A 22,064-nucleotide genomic window follows, 5' to 3' on the forward strand; every position below is an offset into this window, starting at 1 on the left:
GTAAAGCGACAGAATAACCGATGCGGGAATAAAAAAAAATTGTTTTTTACGTTATATATATGTAATGAAAACAAGAAAAAGACGTAGTAAATGTTGATGGCATAGCACGCAGATCAGTGAAGCGGAAGAATTCTGATTTCGTAGAATGCTAAAATGTTAAATTCATAATAACTAAAACTTGGCAGTCGAGGCGGATTTAATTTCATTTTTATTTAATTTGACATATGTGGCCACAATTCACTTGGCACTCTAATAATGCCTATTTCCAGAACATTTACATTTTTGGATACTAACTGTTCCGATAGGAAGAAAGCACAGCGAAGTAACGTCCAAGCTGCAACAAACGTACAAGTTAAGTGCGCATTTATCCAATAAGGAAGATCGCCAAGAGGAAGGATTTAGTTTAGGTCAGAGAGTTTTCTTTTCTCGAAATTTTAAGTTCCGAATCAGCTACCTCATGAGCATTATGCAAGACATGCGACATAGGTTTATCTAGAAATTACGCACTCCAGAAATGTTACTATTTTTTTTTTTTTTTTTGGAATAAAGAGGAAATAACCTAAATTATAAAACTGATTTACATAAATTTTTCTTGCATATTTCTGACCTAAACTAAAACCTTCCTGTTGGCGATCTTCCATATTGGATAAATGCGCACTTAGCTTTGTACCTTTGTTGGAGCTTGGACTCTATTTTCGCTGTGCTCTCTTCCTATCGTAACAGTCAACGTCAGAAATGTAAATGTTCTGGAAATAGGCACGATTAGAGTGTTAATTGCAGCCGCAAATGTCAATTTATATGAAAAGGAAATTTAATTCGCCTCAACTGCCAAGTGTCTTAGTTATTACGAATTCAACATTTTAGTATTCTATGTAATCAGAATTCTTCTTCTTCACTGTGGATCTGCGTGCTAAGCCATCGACATTGCTGCTTCTTTTTCTTGTTTTCATTGCACACTCACACACACATATATATACTATATAGAGAGAGTACTTCGTTCGAGACCAAAAATGGGAAACGATATATGCGGTCGTTCCGGGAACAATAAATGAGGGTTCTACTGTAGTTATTTATTTAGTTATTGCTTTCCATATTTTAAACTAGAGTTGTGATTTTCCTCCAGTTGTTTTAAACTGCGTATAGAAATATTATATTGGATCAGATTGATACAAAATATGAAAATACTGCCTGTTTTGCACCAGACGCAGAGCCAATACAAAACGGCCGAGCGGTACAATTGCTGAGCACTGGTAGTTCGACTTCGAACTGGCTACATGAGAGTTTTTGTAGTTTTCCTCATGTGTCGCATGAATACGGCCCAATTTCCTTCAAAAAGATCCTCGGTAAAAGTATCTCTTCTCTTAGGCAAATAACCCTCGTGTGCATATCACCATATTCAAATAAACTAAAATAGGCCAATTCAGAAGTATTGCTACAAATGCGAACTATACCAGATTTGGAGCTAAGTATGGCGCCAGATCAAAAAATTAGCATCATGTTGCTATTAAAAATATTTAATTTTTAGGACATTTTAGGCACATTTGCAGCAGTTTAAGTAAATTGTTTATTTTTAGAGTTTTTGTTCAAACTGTTCATCAGAATGAAGAAGAGCAATTGAAACAATTTATCAACGTAAACTCAGCAAATTTTTCTACAACAGTATGGTTAAAATATACACTGGTGTACAATTGCTAAGGACGGATTACAAACGGATATAGAGCGTAAAAAAGTAAGTGTGGCTGGATGCCAAGTGAAATAAAATAATGCGAGAATATTAGAACATAACAATGAAGATAATTTATTGTGCTCTAAACCTAGAAGGCTTTGAAAAGTGTTCAAGGGACTACTCAAGGTACTACTGCTCTGCTCTACTCATATATATAGCTTTAACCTACCTTCAAGAATATTCTTGGAAAACCCGCTAAGAATGCGTTCTAGAATGTTCTCGCTTCGTCTATGGCATATCGCCAAATTGACGATTTCGTGCAAAATCTGGCAACCCTGCCTTTGCCGCTTTCTGGCGGGAAGCTATCTCACCGCAGCTGGGCATTTCACATTTCACAACACTGGGACATAACAATAAAGATAACGTATTGTGCTCTGACTTGCGGGGAAGCTATCTCACCGCAGCTGGGCATTTCACAATACTAGGACATAACAATAAAGATAACTTATTGTGCTCTGAGATCTAGAAGATTTTGAAAACTGCTCAAGGGACAAAAATGTCATTTTCTGCTGAATACGTAAAAGTGTAAAAATTTAGTTACCGTCCTCCGGCATTCTGGCATAAGATGTCAATACGGGATATGACCACCCTGGAGCACGATGCAAGATTCCACACGTCGTGTCATGCTTTTGTTGGGGTAATTTATCTCATTCCTTTGCCAGTGCAGGGATGAAGGTGTCCATGTTTGTAGGAGGGCACTGTCGACCACTAAGACTCCTCTCCAAAGCATCCCAAACATTTTTTGTGGGATTCAGGTTTGGAGAACTTGCTGGCCATATACGAGGCATTGAATATCTTGGCTGTCTAGACACTCCTGGACAGCGACTGTTCGATATGAAATATACGCCAGTCTAAAACTTCGGCCCACCAGCGACACTGAGCGGTAAAATCGCTGAGCAGTGGCATTTCGACCTAGGTTCGGATTCCAACGAACGGGCTGGCTGCGGGGTTGATTTTCCCTTATGTGTAACTTGGATACAAGGTATAGTTTCCTTAACCAATCTAAGGTTCTCTCCTCCCCCCCTCCCCATTCTCCATTTTGCATTGGCGTTTGTCTGTTCCATGTACATATCATTGAAGCTATTTTCTGTTGCAGTGCCTCGACCAAAAGCTTTTGCAGTCACATCATTGATGTCATGAAAATGCCTCAAACAAGACCAATGTTTTATTTTAATTCGGTTAAAGTAAAGGTACTGTTCTATTATCGGGACCGGATTTTGATATCGCCGAAAGCTGACGATTTGGCGAAAAATTCGAAGCATGAAAATAATCGCCAAAATATTTACAATACGGTTAAGTTGGAGAAAGATCTAAGGGAAAAAAATAGCAGATATTCTGAAAATTAGAAAATTTTAAATGTAAATTAAACAGCTTCCCAAAGAATTCAGGGCGAAAAAATATCTTTTAACGAATTAAGATTAACGCGAAGTCATGAAATTGCTGATATCATTTAAAATGTTTGAAAACATTTGCGTTTTAAAGACGCTTTTGCCGCCACATAAACTCGATTAAATAAGAATCTAACTAGTCACGGTTAGTGCCGCTTTGACGTTTATTTCGTCATTTCTTACTGCCCTGTAACCTTTCAATATTTTGCGTATAACAACCAGTATCAGGATCGATAAAATTATATTTACGATTAAAGCAAGAAATATTCAGACCCGGCCTTTGTTAATTCTTCAGTATTATACCCTTTCTAACCGTCTCAGTATATTATAGTGCCGTCAATAATATTTTCTTCAGTAACTGGTTTTGGCAAAGTTCAAGCAATTCGACAGCAATTAAAAACATGCTTTTGTTTCTCGGCGAATCCCGCGGCACACCCACTGAGGCAGAAGGACACAAGCAACGTCGTTTTTTTCGACGCGAAAACGGCTGTCGTCAACTTCGGCAATATTACTATTACCACCTGTTTTAACTGACTGTCTAGATATTAATGCATGGCACAAACTTCCCTGATGTAACTGTTCCAATCAACAGGTGACAGGTGAAAGCAGTGTCCCGACACCTGGGCGGCCTTCACTGACTATTCGGATATTGTCCGGATTCCCTAACTGTCCAAAAAAGAAAAAAAAAAAAAAAAAAAAAAGAAAAGAAAAAAAAACCTGCCAAACAGTGGGTGATGGTGGAAGACAGACATATTGCGGATTCTTACAATACCAGTGCTTATTATACATAATATAACAATGTTGTTCCATTCAACAACAATGTAATGAATCATATCAAATTGATACTGACCACTTTCAAGGGAAGTTAATTCTAAACACCATGCGCAAATGAAATTAATTGGCCGATTTTCGTTCCTTCAAACCAGTTTCGAGAACGCAATCCTTTTTTCCCTCGGCACGTCACATCTTCACATCTCCATTTCAGTGTTTCGCCCGAGTTGGAGTGGATTGGATTGTTTAATTATGGCAAAGCACACGAGGGCTATCTGATTAAAGGGAGGGGTGCCTTCGTGGAGGACTTTCTAAGGGAAACTGGCTCGTATACACGTTACACATGGGGAAAACTACGAAAACGCCCATGCAGCCAGCCCGTTCGCGGGATTCGAACCTCAGACCGAACTACCAGTGTTCAGCGTCCTTACCGCTCGGCCGCTGGTGGGCCCGAGTTGAAGTGGAGCTTCATTCATTTTATAGTTTTTCTTGCACACAGGAATTATTCACTCTGAAGCAGAGTGAATAACCTCGTTCGTGAACAAGCTGTGTGGAAGTCCCAAACTTTCATATCCATGGTAAAAACAGTAGTAATAAGAACACAAGTTATCGTTACGTCTGTAGAATTTGTATTTTCTTTGCCAGTTTAAAAAAAAATGCTTTTACTTTTTTAAAAAGTAAACATTGGAGACTTCATATGAACCAATCTCTTGGCGAGTTTAGCAAAATATTTGGTCTCCGATCTCGATAACAGAACAGTGCTAATGTAATTAATTAATAATAGTACATAATTTTATGCTGAAAGGTGTCTTGTTATGCTGAATACCAGAATTAAGTTATGTACAGTTATTGAAGATTTACGTAATGAAAACATTGGTACCGTGTACGCTGCGGGAAAAAAAAAAAAAAAAAAAAAGAAAAAAAAAAAAAAAAAAAGAAAAAGGCAGTTCTATATCTCCCGTTTTACTGGGCCGATTGACGAAATTCAACTTGCTTTTTTCATGTGTCGAAAGCGCGACGAAAGGATACGTATTATATTTATATATAATATTGTTCTAATATAGGTATTTTGGCGCAAAAATCGGACTTTTTCTGAAATGGCATGCTTTCCCCTTATTTCCATTATACTATTTAAATTATGCCAAACTGCCAAAGTTTGTAAAAATCGCACTATTAAGTTTTTACAAAATCAGCTTTCAAAATTTTAGCTCCTCAATGTTAATTGAATTTGGTATATATTTATTATTCTCTCTTTTTTTATTAAACATATTTGGTTTTTCCTCTCACATTTCGAAATTTAGGTTCATTCCAAATAAAATTCGCCCATTTTTTATGATTTATTTTTAAAATTTGTATTCTTAAGTAATTTTTATAAATTTTTCGAAAAATATTTTAAGCAATAACGTATAAAAGTTTCACCAACATCTTAAAGTAGATTTATTTTTAAGCATATCTGCAAAAAATTAGAGTTTTTTTATTCAAAATTTCCCATGATATACGTGAATTTATATATTGGCGGGTTTTGAAATTTGGCATATTTGTTGAAAGCGATACATCAAGTATGGTTTAGGAACTTTTTTAAAAATTTTTTGAAAGAAGGAACGATGTGACTTTTTTTTTTCCGCTCATGCACAATGTAAAAAGGTAGGGTCGATGTGACTTTTTTCTCGGTTCTGCAGAATGGAACGGAAAGGAAAATAGGTTGCCGTATATTTAGAAGTTCGCCAAATGAATTATTCTTGGCGCAAACTCAAAAAAAAAAAAAAAAAAAAAACGCGCCAAGATAAAGTTTAGAATTTCTCCGTAAATTTCGCACAAAATTTTACAAAATATGATATTTAGGCATAATTTGAGTTGTAGAATTGAAATATGGAAAAAATTTGGTATTTTGTTTCAGAAAAATTTCCGATTTTGTCTCAGAATACCTATGTTAGAACAGTGCCATATATAAATCTAATATATATCCTAAGTCGCGCTTTCGAGACATGAAAAACGCAATTTGAGAATTTCGTCACTCGGCCCAGTAGAATAGGAGATCTAGAACTGTCCTTTTTTTTTTCGCAGTGTACCTACAAGCCCGTATAAGAAAGAGGAACGACGACAAGTAATTTCACAGTACTGGTGCTTTTGAAAACTCTTTGAATCTTTCTTATTTTGGAGCTGTGTTGGAAATTAAATGATATTTGGTTTGGCTATTTAAAAATGGCAAAAGAGAAATTTTCGTGGAGGACTTTCTAAATGAATCTTGAATCGTATTTACCTTACACTTGGGTTTGAACTACCAGTATTCAGCCGTTTAAACCACTCGGCCCCTTGTGGACGGAATATGATGAACAATAAAGATTACAGAACGTTACACTTCAAGCTATTAAATGCAACACAGTGAAGGACAAGATTTCTCAAAAACCATGTTTATTAAAATATATTGGACGAAATCACTAAGGCTTATTTTAACTTACATTGATAGGGTGAAATGATTAAAGTTACAGCTTGGTTAAGTTTGCGAAGCGTAAAAAAAATCAGTATTTCTTGTGGCAGCTATAGAAGTAATAACTTTTCCTGCATGGGGACGCATAGAGAGAAAGAGGTTGTTTTATTTGTGTTTGAGATATATTAATAGATATATGATTTTGATATGTTACCGAAACGCATTTGCTGTAGCCGTAGGAGTAGGACATATCTTGTCCATTTAAGACGAGGTGGATGATCGGTAAGGTGCAGATTCGCTGGACGCAGGTACTAAAGAGAAAATGGAACATCATACTCATCCAGCCACAAGCGGTTGCACTTTGTTTTATTAGTTACTAGTCCTTGGCAGGTCTTAAAAGTAAGGGACAAAATCAAAAGGCTACTGCACCTCAGAGATCAGTTGTTGCAGTTTACATGCAAGACTGAACATGCAAGGTCTCAAGAGTGAAGCTCTACTGGAAAAGAAAATTACTGGGGCAAGTCTGTTTGAGGAAAATTTCTATCTGGCTGAATTGCCGATGGTTTTGGCAACTAATTTCTGTCGCCACATTTGGCGAGAAACCGCCAGAAGTCGCGAAACTTGGCTGTCACTCGGGAACAATTCGGTCCGCTCCCTGTATAATTGATATTGGCCTAAATACCTCCGTAACTGTAACTGTATCTAAGTTTAAGTGTATATGCCTTCCGGCAATATCGAGAAACGGAAAGCACTGAAAATTCCTTGTCGGCCGGAGTGTTGGCCTTATATATAAGGCGGGAGAGAGCCTCAGTTTGAGCTCTGAGATGTTCTCTTTTTCGATGCCCTTTGCGTTGCGTTGCGTTGCGTTGTATTTAACGTTCGTAGTACTTTGAAGTGGTAACTAATGGTTGCGCGCTGACCTACTGAGAAGAGCTGCACAAGTACTTTTGTGGAAAGTTTCAGAACTGTAAAGTGTTTCTTTGGGAAAAAGAAATTTTATCAAGCAATTATCGGTTCTGTGTGCATTCAATCCATTACGAACCCGTGCGCACGTAATGCTATATTAAAACTTTTAGTTTATCACCAATTGTAAAATTATTTTCCTTCACTTTGTTAATCTTATATATATATATATACAGTGGATGGACAAAAATATGGAAACACCTTGTGAAATGCATGTTTGAAAAGAAAGATTTATTTTAATGAAATATGTAGGTGGTGCTGGCGTTTTTGACTACTGACGCCACCTATACAACTTCGTAAATGTGCTAAACAGGTCAGTTGTTGTCGGAGTACTGTTATGTGAGGTTGTCATTGCATTATGTCAGAGTTAACAGACTTCGAACGTGGGCAAATTGTTGGAGCAGGTATGGTAGGTGCTTCCGTAAGCAAGGTAGCCGAGGTGTTTAGTGTTTCAAGAGGTACTGTATCGAAGATTTATTCCGCATATTTGAAAAGTGGAAAAACATCATCTTCTAAATCACAGCGCGGACGAAAGTGTGTACTGAGTGATCGTGACAGACGATCATTAAGGGCAATTGTGACGAAAAATAAGAAGACCACAGCTGCAAAAGTTACTGCTGAAATGAATGTTGTGTTACCGAACCCTGTGAGTACCAAAACAATTAGAAGGGAGCTTCATAAACAGGGAATTGCTGGCCGTGCTGCAATTGAGAAGCCACTCAACAGTGATGCTAATGCCCGTAACAGGAAAAGGTGGTGTTTAAGTCATAAAGCCTGGACTATAGAGCTGTGGAAGCGAGTAATATGGTCTGTCGAGTCTTCTTTCACATTGTTTCCCACTTCTGACCGAGTTTACGTTTGGAGAACGCCATCTCAAGCCTATAATACAGACTGCTTGTTGCCAAGAGTGAAACATGGCGGGGGTTCTGTTATGGTTTGGGCAGCCATATCGTGGTTCTCTGCTAGCCCCATGATAACTGTGTCAGGGCACATGACTGCCAAGACTTATGTGAACATTTTGGCCGATCAAGTTCATCCCATGGTACAAACTTTGTTCCCCGATGGTGATGGTGTCTTCCAAGACGACAAAGCCCCTGTTCACACAGCTCACATTGTCCAGGACTGGTTTTCTGAGCACGAGGATGAGTTGTCCCATCTCCCCTGGCCACCACAGTCACCAGACCTGAATATTATCGAATCTTTGTGGTCTACATTGGAACGGAAAGTGCGTTCTCGTTATCCAGCGCCAACATCGTTATCTGAACTTGCCACCGTTTTGCAGGAAGAATGGTATAATATTCCCTTGGCAAACATACAGGAACTGTACTTATCCATTCCGAGAAGACTGCAAGCTGTTTTGGATGCCAACGGGTTTCCTACACCATATTAAGCAAAGAAACATGTTTTTTTTAAAGGTGTTTCCATATTTTTGTCCAACTCCTGTATATATATAATTATAAGTAAGGTTGTAAGAACAAACGAAAAAAGACCAATTTTAGTCAAAATTTTGCGCATTGTGCTGCAAAATTAAGGAAATTAGAAGATAAATTTTAGTACGCACGCTAAAAAGTTACCAAAAACTGTGGCTCCGTGAAAACTCCAACATAAGCATATTTGGTTGCTATGAAATGTGTGAAAGAGGAGAAAAAATATTTGAATATTTACAAGTTAAATTAATAAAAAAGCTATATGCTAAACAAATTAGATAATTTTTAACACAGTAAAAAAACAAATCAATTGAAAGAGGTCAAATAAAGATAGTAGGCTATATACTAAACGAAAAAAGTAGATTATAGAACACAGTAAAATACTAATCAATTGATCAAGGTAAAATATAAAAAATATATTAAAATTAAGAAGCGGTAAATGGTTAATTAGCCCAATTCGAAGTTCATTTTTGTTTTTCAAGGGAAATTTTTAAAAAAATGAATTTCGAACCAAGCTAACCCCATTACGCGTTTCGCCGAAACAGACAATTGAAACTTTGCGCGACAAATTTTTTTAATGAATTAAATAAACTATGTCAAAAAACTTTAGTCTCAATTCTCTGTTTCAATTTCCCGACGCGTCCGCATATATTGACACATTAAGGTGTAAAAAATGTAAAGGCAATTCCGATATACAGAAAAAATAAATAAATAAATAGCGGTATGCTATTAGTCAAAATATACAAGAATTTATGGGTTGAACCTGCGAGCTTAAAGAGTTAAAACTTTGCAAAGGAACCGTAAATTATATTTAAATCAAAAAGGAAAAAATAATAAATAAGAAAAATGAATCGAACCAAACTAACCTCATTACGCGTTTCGCCGAAACAGACAATTGAAACTTTGCGCGACAAATTTTTTTAATGAATTAAATAAACTATGTCAAAAAACTATAGCCTCAATTCTCTGTTCCAATTTCCCGACGCGTCCGCATATATTGACACATTAAGGTGTAAAAAATGTAAAGGCAATTCCGATATACAGAAAAAATAAATAAATAAATATCGGTATGCTATTAGTCAAAATATACAAGAATTTATGGGTTGAACCTGTGAGCTTAAAGAGTTAAAACTTTGCAAAGGAACCGTAAATTATATTTAAATCAAAAAGGAAAAATAATAAATAAGACGATAAGCAGCATGGATCTTGCCAAGACCTAGAAAAACTTTTAGAGAAAAAATTATAAAAATCAGACGTGGAACAAAGCTGTCTTCTTTGTTGACGAGGAAACTCGAAAAGGGCTTGCAACCCCCTAGCGCTTCCATTGCCCTCCAACTTGTCGGATGACGTAGAAAGGGGGGAAAAACAATGTCACTGGGAAATAGCCAATGCCAAGTGACTGTCCGTTGGCGGCAACCTGACTCATAGCAAAAGGGGGTGAAAGGCGTTGAAAAATGTGGAAAAAGTTCAAAATGGTGTCTTGTCATAGTAGTTTGAGGAAAATGAACTGGGTAAAAGTGAAAATGGCTAATTCAGCCAAAAAAAATTACCTAAAATGGCCTCTAAAGTAAGAGAAATAATGAAAAAACAGTAATTTGTTAATTAAAGTCGTAATTCTTCAAGCTAGAGGGCTTTCAAGCTGCCAGAAACGAAAATCGCCCGTAAGTTATTAACAGAATAGAATTGGCCATCAAAATATTTTTAAAAACTATTTAAAAATAATATTTAAAGTATTGTGCCAAATTTTAAGAGGACAAAGACGTTGTGACAAGAATTATCTGTACCTTTATACATTAGATCTTCAGAATCAGCCATCCACTTTATACCGTCCCATTGGGCTTTAAGTATAAAATTTCATTATCTAACTCAAAAAATCTAAAAATTGGTAAGGCTAATGCCAGCATTTTTTAAAGTATTTTTAATTATTTTTTGAGGAATGAGGTTATTTTTCAAAATTGTCACTAAGTATAGTACTTCTTCTTGAAGGTGTTTTGCTGTATCGCAGATTCTTTTAATTCTAAGCAGCTGTGAGTAAATTGTGTTGAGGATGACTCTTTTAGAAATATTGGAATTACAGTTGGTTAATTTAAGTGTTGAAAAGTTGAATTCTCTGTCATAGACTTTTAAATTCTTTTGTCATAGACTTTTAAAAAATTGTAATCTATGATATGCAAATCAAGGTAGACTATATTATGTTGCACGGTATTTGTAGTATTAAGTTTTAGGCATAAAGGGTAGATATTAGCATTTTCTATCTTGTTGAAGCCTATTACATCATCAATATATCGAAAGATGTCTTGGTAAAATTTATGATCTTCCTTACTGAGTGAACGTATAAAAGTTAATTCTTTTGTAAAAAGGAATAATTCACAGACAGAACTTGAAAAATTACCTCCCATTGGAATTCCCTGCATTTGTTTAAAGATGTTGTTGTTAAATTGAATAAAATTATTGAAAAGTACGCATGAAAGAAAAAGTTGCCATTGTTCAGTTTTTATTATTGTAGAAATTTGTGGAAATAATTCAGGAAGAGCAAGTAAACCTTTATGAATTTCTTCAAGTGGTAAAGTAGTATAGAGGTTTTCAAAGTAGCAGCATTGGATATGTTCTATTTCAAGTGTATTTAAAGTATTTAGAACCTGTTCGTTACTTGAAATCATCCAGTTGCAATGTACATTTTTAAAATCATAATTATTAATGAGATCACGTATTAGACGTAGTTTTCGCGCAAAGAGATAATCTGTTTATTTAAGATAACTTTTGTATATATATTTAAAGATAACTTTTAAATATATATATATATATATTTAGTAAATACTAAATCTTTTGTTTCAGTTTGTCTTCTTAGTGTGTCATAATGAAAAACTGCCAGTATAACTTAATAAGAAGGGATTTATTACATAATGGCGTTTAATAGTTAAGTACATAAATTTTGAATTCTATTAACTGCTATACATAGCATTAATTTTTCTTTCATTTTAAGTTTATTCATGCTTTTTTTAGCAAAACAAATATTAATCTAAATATATGAAATATAGAAGTGAAATTATTCCTCAATCCTTGCGTTCATTAATCGTTATAAACTGGTGTGCAAAACTTAAGCAACAATGTAAAAATTTAGCAGATAGCCATGAAATTGCAGAAAAGGAGGTCTTGGAGATCAGTACAATGAACATGTAAGTCAATAGAAACGTCATGCGTATGCAAATATCAGGAACAAAACGTCAGAGGCGACGTGAGCGTACACCAAACGCGTGATCTCGGCGCGTGCAGCTCAACAGTAGAATAAAAGGAAGGACGCACACGCAATTCAACATATTCGCTGCAAGTGCCAGTGAGTCAGTTCGTGAAATATGGCTAGAAGAAATTACCTGGACGACTTCACACGTGGAAGAATGATGGGAAAGCTGGAGGAGGGGCGTACTGCCGCCAGTATAGCTGCAAAGTTCGGAATCAACAAAAGTGTCGTTTCGCGCGCTTGGAAAGCGTTCCAAACCACAGGTTAGAGAGGTTAGTGGTGGCCGCCCGAGGACGATAACTGCAGGGGATGACCGATATATCGTCCTGCAGGCGAAAAGAGGCCGACAGCAGTCAGCAAGCGCCATTGCTCAGCAACTCTGTACAGCAACAGGGCGACAAGTGTCGCGGTTTACTGTGGCCAGACGACTTCACAAAGGGGGCCTATTCGCCCGCCATCTTGAACTCTGACTCCCGTTGAAAGTTGGCCACCGACGCCAACGTTTACAGTGGTGCAGAGAGCACAGAAACTGGACAACTAATTGATGGAGTCGTGTCCTCTTTACGGATGAGAGTCGGTTCAGTACCAGAAGCGATTCTCAACGCGTTTTGATTTACAGAGAGGTCGGAACCCGGTTTTATCCCAGTAACATCAAGGAAAGACATCATAACGGTGGTCCAGGCGTTCTTATCTGGGAGGCATTATGCTGAACGGGCGAACTGAGCTCCACGTTTTCGACAGGGGGTCTATAACCGGGGATCGCTATTGTGAGGAGGTACTCCTTCCCATGTGCGTCTGTTCCGAGGTGCCATTGGCCCAGACTTAATTTTTATGGATGACAATACACGGCCACATCGGACTCTTGCTGTTGAGTAGCTACTGGACCCACCCGCCCACCAACTGAGGACCACAGAATGGCTTTCTCCGATAAGTTGTCTGTTCCGAGGTGCCATTGGCCCAGACTTAATTTTTATGGATGACAATACACGGCCACATCGGACTCTTGCTGTTGAGTAGCTAAATGGACCCACCCGCCCACCAACTGTGAGGAGACTTAATTTTTATGGATGACAATACACGGCCACATCGGACTCTTGCTGTTGAGTAGCTACTGGAAAGTGAAGATATCACTCGAATGGATTGGCCAGCGTACTCCCCAGATTTAAATCCCATCGAACCTGTGTAGGATACTTTGCGGAGACGCATTGCAGTACGCTTACATCCTCCGGAGAACACCCAACAACTCAAACAATGCTAATTGAGGAATGGGCACTCCTACCGCAAGAAATGTTGCACTAGCTGGTTCTGAGTATGCGGAGACGGTGCGAAGCAACCATTGCAGTGAGGGGATGGCATATCCCATATTAAGGAACATCTGCTTGTTGTTCTTCCTCTTGGATAGACAATCATGAGTCACGATACTATGCGTTCAATAAAGCTTGTTTTTGTTTGATTCCATACCGTATGAATTGTATTCCTTTTTCAGCTTCGATGCTTTCGTCATCCTTTACGTACATAATACTCTCCTTCATTTCTGTATTTCATGTCTCTCAGTTGATTTCTCGTGGAGTTATGGCAAAAAACCCTGCTGTTGCTTAAGTTTTGCACACCAGTGTACAATATTTAAAAATTTTAAACCTGAAAAACGTATGTCTTTACCACGATATTTTTTCCGACTAAATTTTTAGAACTGCTTTGTTTTATAACCTCTTTATTTTCGATGACGATGTGTTGCACCGCGATGTTTTCTCCGTGCTTTCATTCCTCACAATGTTTTGTACGACGCTGTTTTCTCGTAACATTGTTTCCTCCGCGATATTTCCTCAGAACTTCTTGAGGCAAACATGATTCAAGAAAGTTACAGTGCTCCTATATTATTCGTAAAAAAAGGTTTATAATATTTACAGGACACCTTATAAATTGCATCTGTTGATGATATTATTAACTTAACATCTTTATTCGATCATTGGAATCTGAACTAGACTGGAAAATTTAATATAGTTAAGTGTTGTGCAAATGATTTTTCTGTACCAAAGTGGGTTAAAAGCGTGCTAGAAATAATTTTTCATGATTAAAGTAATCATGTAAATGTTTACAGAAATTGTTAGCTAGATATGTTTGTTACCTGTGAGCTAGATGTGTTATAAGTTACATAAGTGATAGTATTAAAAATAAACTAAAATACATTTTCATTGCTTTTAAATTTGCTGAAATCTACATTAAAAATTTTTGCTTTTGACACTATGCATACACTTTATTATGAACTGGACTGGTTTTACATCTATACGGACGTTGTTTCGTTCAGTAAGGGTTCACCAAATACCGGCGCGGAATTATTTCACGCCGAGTTATCGTTGTACGTACCCGTGGTTACACAGAGAACTGCTTTCGATGGCGAGTTAATGGCTATTTATGTGACCCTAAGACAGATTAATGCCTCCAATTTCAGCTATGACAAGGTGATCATCCTCTTGGACTCTAAGGTGGCACTGCAAGTTATTGAATCAGCGGTCTGTCCAATCGCCGAGGAAATCATAAAATGCCAAATTGATGTAGAGAAACTAAGACTAAAAAATAAAGGGGATAAAGAGAATGTACTACGACGGTTTGTGGGTCCTTGCGGTCTTTATAGTAATGATCAGGTTGACAGAATTGCAAAAAAAAAAAGGTATAGAAATTGTTCAAAAGTCATCTATAGATTGCTCTTACCATTCCGCAAAACTGCTTATTCTTAAATTTTGAAACAAAAATGGAGGGGTGAACTTATGACGCGTTTCTCAACCAAGAGCTGGAGGGACGTCTTGGAAAGGAAATTACCAGACTAACCACGGGGAAAAGCTGTGGCCAGCTTTAGGGTTGAAACTGATCACGAGTGCTTGGCAAGCCGTCTGTGTCGTGTTGGTATTCTTACCAGCTCAAACTGCCCACTCTGCTGCTTAATTGAAAAAAAAATGGACAAGTTTCATATCAGAAGATGCCTGGGGCTGCATGGAGCTTCTGAAGTAGAGAGGTATTACAGCCCTAGAGGCCAAATGGGGAAATATTGACTTTTTACATTACATGTTCACAGAGATTTATTCCGTTTGATAAAGTTCACCTTATTCTCTGCCACTGAAAATAATATTAAATAAAATTGTTGAAATCAGTCAAGCTAAATAAAGTTTTTATTTGAAAGGTAAATTAGAGAACTTATATATCAGGGAAAACCACGGAAACTGACATACAGTCAGCCTGTCATACTCACCGGGATTTGAACCTGGGTCAAACTACCAAATGTTTATGACTTTACCGCGTGGTCGTTGGTGAACTGAAGAGCTTTGGAAATTACTCTAACAAGATGCTATGTGATGAACACTATATTAAAGAAAATAGATGTTATGATACTAATAAACGCAAAAGTGTGTTGAATTATAGATTTATATGCTTGGTAAATAAAAAATGTTTTCACCGTTAATTTCTAGCAACCGGGCTCTCACAATAAAAAAAAAACCCATTATTTAAGAGGCACATTATATAATTATTGTAGACTATTAAATACATAAAGAAAGAAATTTAGAACCCATTTTTCACTAAGCCCAAAAAATTAAATATTCCTATATATTTTTTAATCTTAACATTCACCCGAAAATTTTCTCCACCCAAAAGCAAGAAAAACGGCAAAATTACGAAGTTTCATTAATGAAATTTTTTCAAATTAAAATGTATTTTCATAAAAATGAAAATTACTTTCAACATCTGTACACGTTTCTACCACTCAAAAAAATTTACGAAAGTCTTCTAAAGCTAACCACATTCTTTTCTGAAATACTTACTAGTCTGAATATTCAAAAATTAAAGAATCACTACATTTCACGTTCTGCAATAACTATGTCAAACATTCAAAATTTCTTTTCCTGCAAAGACATGGTATTCCAATGGGAAGTTCCTATTACACTCCTCTTTGTAACTTATTTTTATTTTCTAAAGAATTTAAGTTTCTTAAAAGCCTTTCTGATAATGACTTCAGTAAATCTGAACGCACTTTCAGATATATTGATGACATTATTATACTTTCAACAATTATAGTCTCATAGAAAATTGCAAAGGCTACCCCGATTGTCTAAAACTTAATAAGACCAATAATAATCTAACAGTAATAAGACTATGGGAATCTTAGTATGCATAATCTTAAAGGAATTAGACTTTTTGATAAAGGAAGAGAATTTAATTTTTATACAATTAAACTCATAAATTGGAACTCTAACATATCTAAAAAAGTTATAGCAAATACAGTTATTAACCAGATTTGCAGAATTAAAAAAGCTTGTTCTGAAATAGAAAAACGACAAGGAGAAATCTTAATTATCACAAGAATTTTAAAAGAAAATGAAATTCTAATTAAGTTCATTAAAAGTCTTTTAAAAATCTGGTGTAGTCTACACCCTATAAAACTTTATAGAAGTATGAATTTTTTATCTGAAAGCTCCAATTAGAAGGATGTTTTAGAAAGTTATATAGGCTTAATTTTGATTTATTTTTCTTTTAGTTTCTTTGCCGTGTTGTCATTAACCATGAGGCCTCCTATTTTCAAGTCGTCATGATAAGCCCATGACCTGAAGACTTTTTCACTTTTCTAACATTTGTTCTTTACTTCCTTTTCTTTCTTTCCTTTGCATTTTTCCTAAGGCTAAATTTGTAATTAAAAAAAAAATACATAAATTGTATTTAAATTTTTTTTTTCTAAATAGCATTAAATTCACCATTTGAAATTTCTAGGCACTCTTTATATTAGTTTTCAAAAATGGGGGGGGGGGGGAACTGACTAGCATTTCAGTGTCTGGCAATTTTTATTTGAAAATATATTAAATGCCTTTTTCTGTTTTATTTATTCTATTTCTTCTTTTTTATTGCATTTTTTTCAACTTTTTAATTTAATAAATTAAAAATTGGGAAATTTGGGTTTTAGTTTGGAAGTATTTAATATTTTTTTTTAATTGGGAATAATTCTTTATCCTCTGTTAAGTTTACATTTCAGCCTGTCAGTATTATTTTGAATTAAAGTTAGATTCAAAATTCTTTGCTTAGTAGCATTAATTTCACCTTTTGGGAGATGGCTTTCTCGACTACGGTTTAGTTTCGCCAAAGAGGCCAAACTGGCAACCCTGAGCGTCTCAGAGTCTATCGGTTATTTTCGTTGTTTCGAACTGATGTTAGAAAGGAAACTCTCACAAAGTTTTGTGTTAATTTTTTTTTATTATTATTATTCATTGTGGATTATTCTGTTTTAAAGAATTTTTTCATTGAAAAGCTTTAATTTTGATAGTATTATGAGGGAGTTTTCATTCGGGAGTTCATTTTAAATTTGAAACAATTTTCATTAATAATTTTACTTCGTATTTTCGTCATTTTTCTTGCTTTCGGGAGGACCTGAATTTTCAGGTAAACTGTTAAGATTAAAAAATGTATAGAAATAGTTCATCAGCTAATTCTGGATACGGAAAAGCAAGAATTTTCGTATGGAAGAGGAATTGTAATTAATTGCAGCGTATCCTCCTTCTGACGACGTTATATTGGAGTTGATTGGATTCCGCTTCTTTCATGTTCTTCTTTTTACTTTTTTATTTTTTTTTGGGAGGGGGGTTCTTGTGCTGGTTTAATTTTCTTTTAACATCTACGTTATTCTAATTTTACATCTATAGGATTTTTTTAAACTTTTTTTAAAATTTATTTTCTGGTCTTTGTAAAAAATTGGTTCTAAATTTCTTTCTTGATGTATTTACTGATCAATTTACTTAATGCGCGAAAATTCTTGGAGTAATTACATTTTTTATTTATAAAAAATTGTTTGTATTTATGTATTATCATAGATTATACATCCAATAAACTCAAGTCGCTTACAATTAAGCAAGTTGAATTAAATGTATGAAAATTTTTAAATTATTTTATTTACTGAAAAATTTATGTTTTATTTAAAATAATTCTGCTTTAGTCACAGATTTCAGGCTCTGATTAGACACATTTTTAATAATTTTTTTCTTTGAATTTTTTTCAAACTAAGTGTAAGTGCTTCCAAAGTGCTTTCTTTAGACCAACGTTTCTCAACCTTGTGACTAACGCGTACCATCTAAACGAAAACTGAAAAAGTTTAGTACCACCACTACATTTTACAATGATTACTTTTCAGTTTCTCAATACACGTACAATATATATATATATATATGTGTGTGTGTGTGTGTGTGTGTGTGTGTGTGTGTGTGTGTGTGAGTGTGTGTGTGTTACAACATTTCGTGGAGCTACAGCTCCTGGTAACTTTTGAGCAAGGTTGCTACAATATTCCTACCTACTACTATTTTTTCAAATCTTTTTGCAGCATTATGCGCAAAAGTTCTTGAGACCAGATAGGTCTTTCGTCTAATTACCAGTTCGCTTTACATTTTCTTTTTCAATTATATTTATATATATAATATTTTGCTATTTTCAAAACCTATAGATTATTTGTATTAAATATGCACGCATTAAAAAAATATTATTAAAAATTGATTACCATTTTAATTATCAAAATTTAAGTTTAAATACTTTAATTTTAAAATTTAGTGCGAAATTTGTGAATGTGCGAAATTTGGAGCGATCTATTTATTTATGTCAGGTTTTAATTTCGCTTAGCTTTAACCGTAAATTATCCACTTTTAATTTTGTTTGGTATTTATTTTTCGAGTATAACAGGGAAGAAAATTCTTGTTCACACAAATAGGTTGTGTCAAAAGGCAATAAAAATTTGATAGCTTTATTTGAAATGCCTTTAAATTAATTTTTTTCGGTTCACCCGAAACTTAACAAGCGTGTTATTTTTTAAATCTCCAGTTAGAATTCGGTCACAGCAAATTTTTATGAATTGGTCTTTTTCTTCAGGAGATTTTTTAATTTAATTGTTAAAAATACTTTGTTTCCTATTTTTCTCTTGCGTACCACCGGTGCCGTTAAAATATTATCAAAATCTAAATAAATGTACATGCATTTTTCGAGTGTTAGGAAAAGAGGAAAATGATCTTCCAACAATGGTAAAAGAGATTGCATGGAGGAAAAAAAATTGAGAACTACTGCCGTATACTTTTCCCAAATTCTATGCTTTTTATTAAGTTTTACTAATGGTTTCCTTGCTATACTTCTTCAAATACGGTTTTTTGAAGTAGTTGATTTAGAGATTTTTCTGATCTCTTGACCTTCTGTATTTTTTGCATACTTTTTTTCCAAGGGGCAGTGGTTCCTCTGAGGCTGTTAAGTTGAAGAAATCTAATATCGTTTTAAACGAGTTTCGGGCGTCCATTTCTTTTTTCTATTTGAAAGCTATCGAGTTTCCTCTCTTTCGAAAGTTTGTTTAAAGGCATTTGATGAACCTGCGTATGGGTTACAGTCTTTCGCACTGTTCATCAAGAATATATCAAAGCTTTTCTTGTGTATTTCTTCTCAATAGGCAATTATAATAAATTTGGCCCTAGAAATACTTCAAAAATTAGGAAAGAAAATTTGCGTGCTTTAAAATTTTTATATTTAGCTTAAATTCCGACCCCCAAAAAAATGAAAATTTGAGAAGAAAATCAAAGGAAATATTTAGTTTCTTAACACATTTTAATGCCCCAAAAGCGGAACGGAGAACAAACATTCATAATTACGGATAGGAAACTTTATCCCCCCCCCCGAAATAGTCTGACTCTGGTTCGTTAAGCATTGATTCTGAACTCATCGATTATTTAGCCGTCTTATCACCAGGAATATTGATGAGACGGCTAAGTGACTGAGGAAATTAGTAAAGAGAGGAAACAAAAGGCCTTCTGTCAAACTGCTTTGCAAGGTATTTTGAGTTTTTTCCTCTGTGCTGCTCTAGGCAATTCATTTAGCAGAATATTTTGTATCAACTAAAAAGCTAATACAAGTAAATTTCATTCAGTACAGTGCAGTTTTATAATGAACTATTTGTTATGTGATATTTAAAATTATGTTCAAAAATTTCTTTTATGTGTTTAGTATGACTTATAAATGCACTTTTTTAATGTTTGATAAAGCTCTCTCTTCACACTATTTTATCAATTACAGGTTATGTGAACTATAGTGCAAATAATATTCAAAGTATGGGAAATATGCAAGGTAAGACACATTTCTGCTTTTTCCTTTTGATTTTATTTACTTCATTTCTTTTCAACAATATGTGCATATTTTTCTCTGTAGAACAAATTTAATTCATCATTTGAGTCATTAAAGTTGAACCAAAGAGCTCCCTTCACTAAACAGAATGAAGAGACATTTTAAATTGTTCAGTTCATGTATAAATAAATGTAAAAATAAATCATATCTGTATAAAATTAACTGCAGTATGTACTATAATATAACAATATTTCACAGCCGCCTATTGTTGCTAGTAGAATGAATATCCGCGCCAGACATTTCCACATAAATATTTTGTCTGTCTGCTTGATTCAGCATTTTAGTAAAGCATGATACCCCACGCTTCTCTGATATTTTCTAGTATATTTAATAATGCAGCAAATCTTAAGTAACACAAATACTATATTAAGTGCCTCTAGTTAAGTTGGAATTGCTCAAAGAAGATAGACAAAAGTCTTGATGAAATTGCTTCATGTATGTTTAGATTTTTTTAGTGTAAACTTTTTTCTAAGGTTTGTATCATGAATACAGATGTAATGCTTTATGAAAATTTAAGATTCATCATGGCGCATAGAAAAGATGGGATACTTTCATAAGGGAACCCTGCCAACTTGAAAAAAAAGCAACCTTCATAAGGATGTGAATATCTTTATTTCATCCCTTCTTAATTAATTAATCAGTGAGGCAGACAAAAATCAGACTTACATAAGGGGGCACATACACTCTAAAACTATATGCCCAAGAGAGGTATACAATTGAGAAGGTTAAGTTAATTAATTAACCTTTTAACTGTCAAGTTATTTTGATGATTTGAGTGCATAAATTGTCAATTTTTTTTATTTCAAAAATGAAATGTTTGCCTCGCAGTCAAAAAAAAATGCCACGCACTTTGAACTTTAACCTCTATCCTTTGAAACCTTCAGTAAAATGCTGCCATCTGTTGAACTGAGGCCGAAATAAACTTCTCACAATATATATTCGGGTATAACAATACGATGCACTCAAGAAAAAAATTAGCCTGAGTAGTACTTGGGTGTGACATTTTGGAATACCAGTCAAATGTCAGTTATGCAGTATGTACAAATTGTATGAGGGTCTGTCTGCTATTTGATTTCGGGCATGACAGTTAAAAGGTTAAGGCAAAACAATTCGAAGGCTATCTGCTTATGGGTAGGGAGGCCTTCGTGGAGAACCTTTTGCAGAAAACTGGCTGGTAGCCACATTACACATGGGGAAAACTACAAAAGCCAATCATGTACCCTACCTGTTCTCCGGGATTTGAATCCAGGTTGAACTACCAGTATTCAGTGACTTAACTATGCAGCCACTTTTAGGGTTCGCTTTCGAACAGGAATTTCTAGGGAAACTGGTGCATAGTTGCGTTAAATTTTGAGAAAACTATGAAAATCTAACCAACCACCCCATACGTCAAGACTGAATCCGAGTCGAGCTACCAGTGATTTTAGGGTATTGGAATAAATGTCATTGCAAGAGTGTAAATGTATTCAGTTTCATTAATATGTCTTTTTTTCGTTGTTGTCGCTCAATTTCCAAAGACTACAACTGACGTTTTCAGATATTTGTAAGATTTTTGTGAAGTAAGTAATGCAGTTATAATGATTACGTATAGCAACATAAAAGGAAATGTGTCTTTAAAATGTTTAAAAAGAATTAAGTTTGAATATAGAAAATTATTAACCATTAAGTTTTGAAATACGTTAAAAAGTACCATACATAGTTTTAATTATTAAAAATTTTCCCGTTATCGGTTTCCAAATCCCTCGCAGAAATATTCTCTGCATCTGTTTCTTCCTAAAAATGAGCTTTGTTAACATATTTAAGGGGAGGAACTCAAATTTACTCAATCAAAATCTGAATCAAAATCTTATTCAATCAAAAATTTTAGGAAGATACACATTCACCAACTACAGTAATTCCAGAAAATGTGGTTTAGTTTTTTAAAGCAGAAAAAAATCTTCATCAT

The 22,064-nt window shown here is 34.9% G+C and overlaps 1 protein-coding gene across 1 annotated transcript in view; it reads left to right on the forward strand.

Annotated features, from left to right (window-relative positions):
- The window catches only part of LOC118183832 (cytoplasmic polyadenylation element-binding protein 2-like), a 141,984-nt gene that overhangs the window by 46,986 nt on the left and 72,934 nt on the right, over window positions 1-22,064 (forward strand). The window contains exon 3 of the mRNA XM_085810109.1: window positions 20,012-20,062. Coding sequence (XP_085666235.1) covers window positions 20,012-20,062 — 51 coding nt within the window. The remainder of the gene's footprint in view (window positions 1-20,011; window positions 20,063-22,064) is intronic.

Source organism: Stegodyphus dumicola, chromosome X2, assembly GCF_044657685.1.
Source record: "Stegodyphus dumicola isolate Sdum_Otavi_A_Nest chromosome X2, ASM4465768v1".
Taxonomy (NCBI): Eukaryota; Metazoa; Arthropoda; class Arachnida; order Araneae; family Eresidae; genus Stegodyphus; species Stegodyphus dumicola.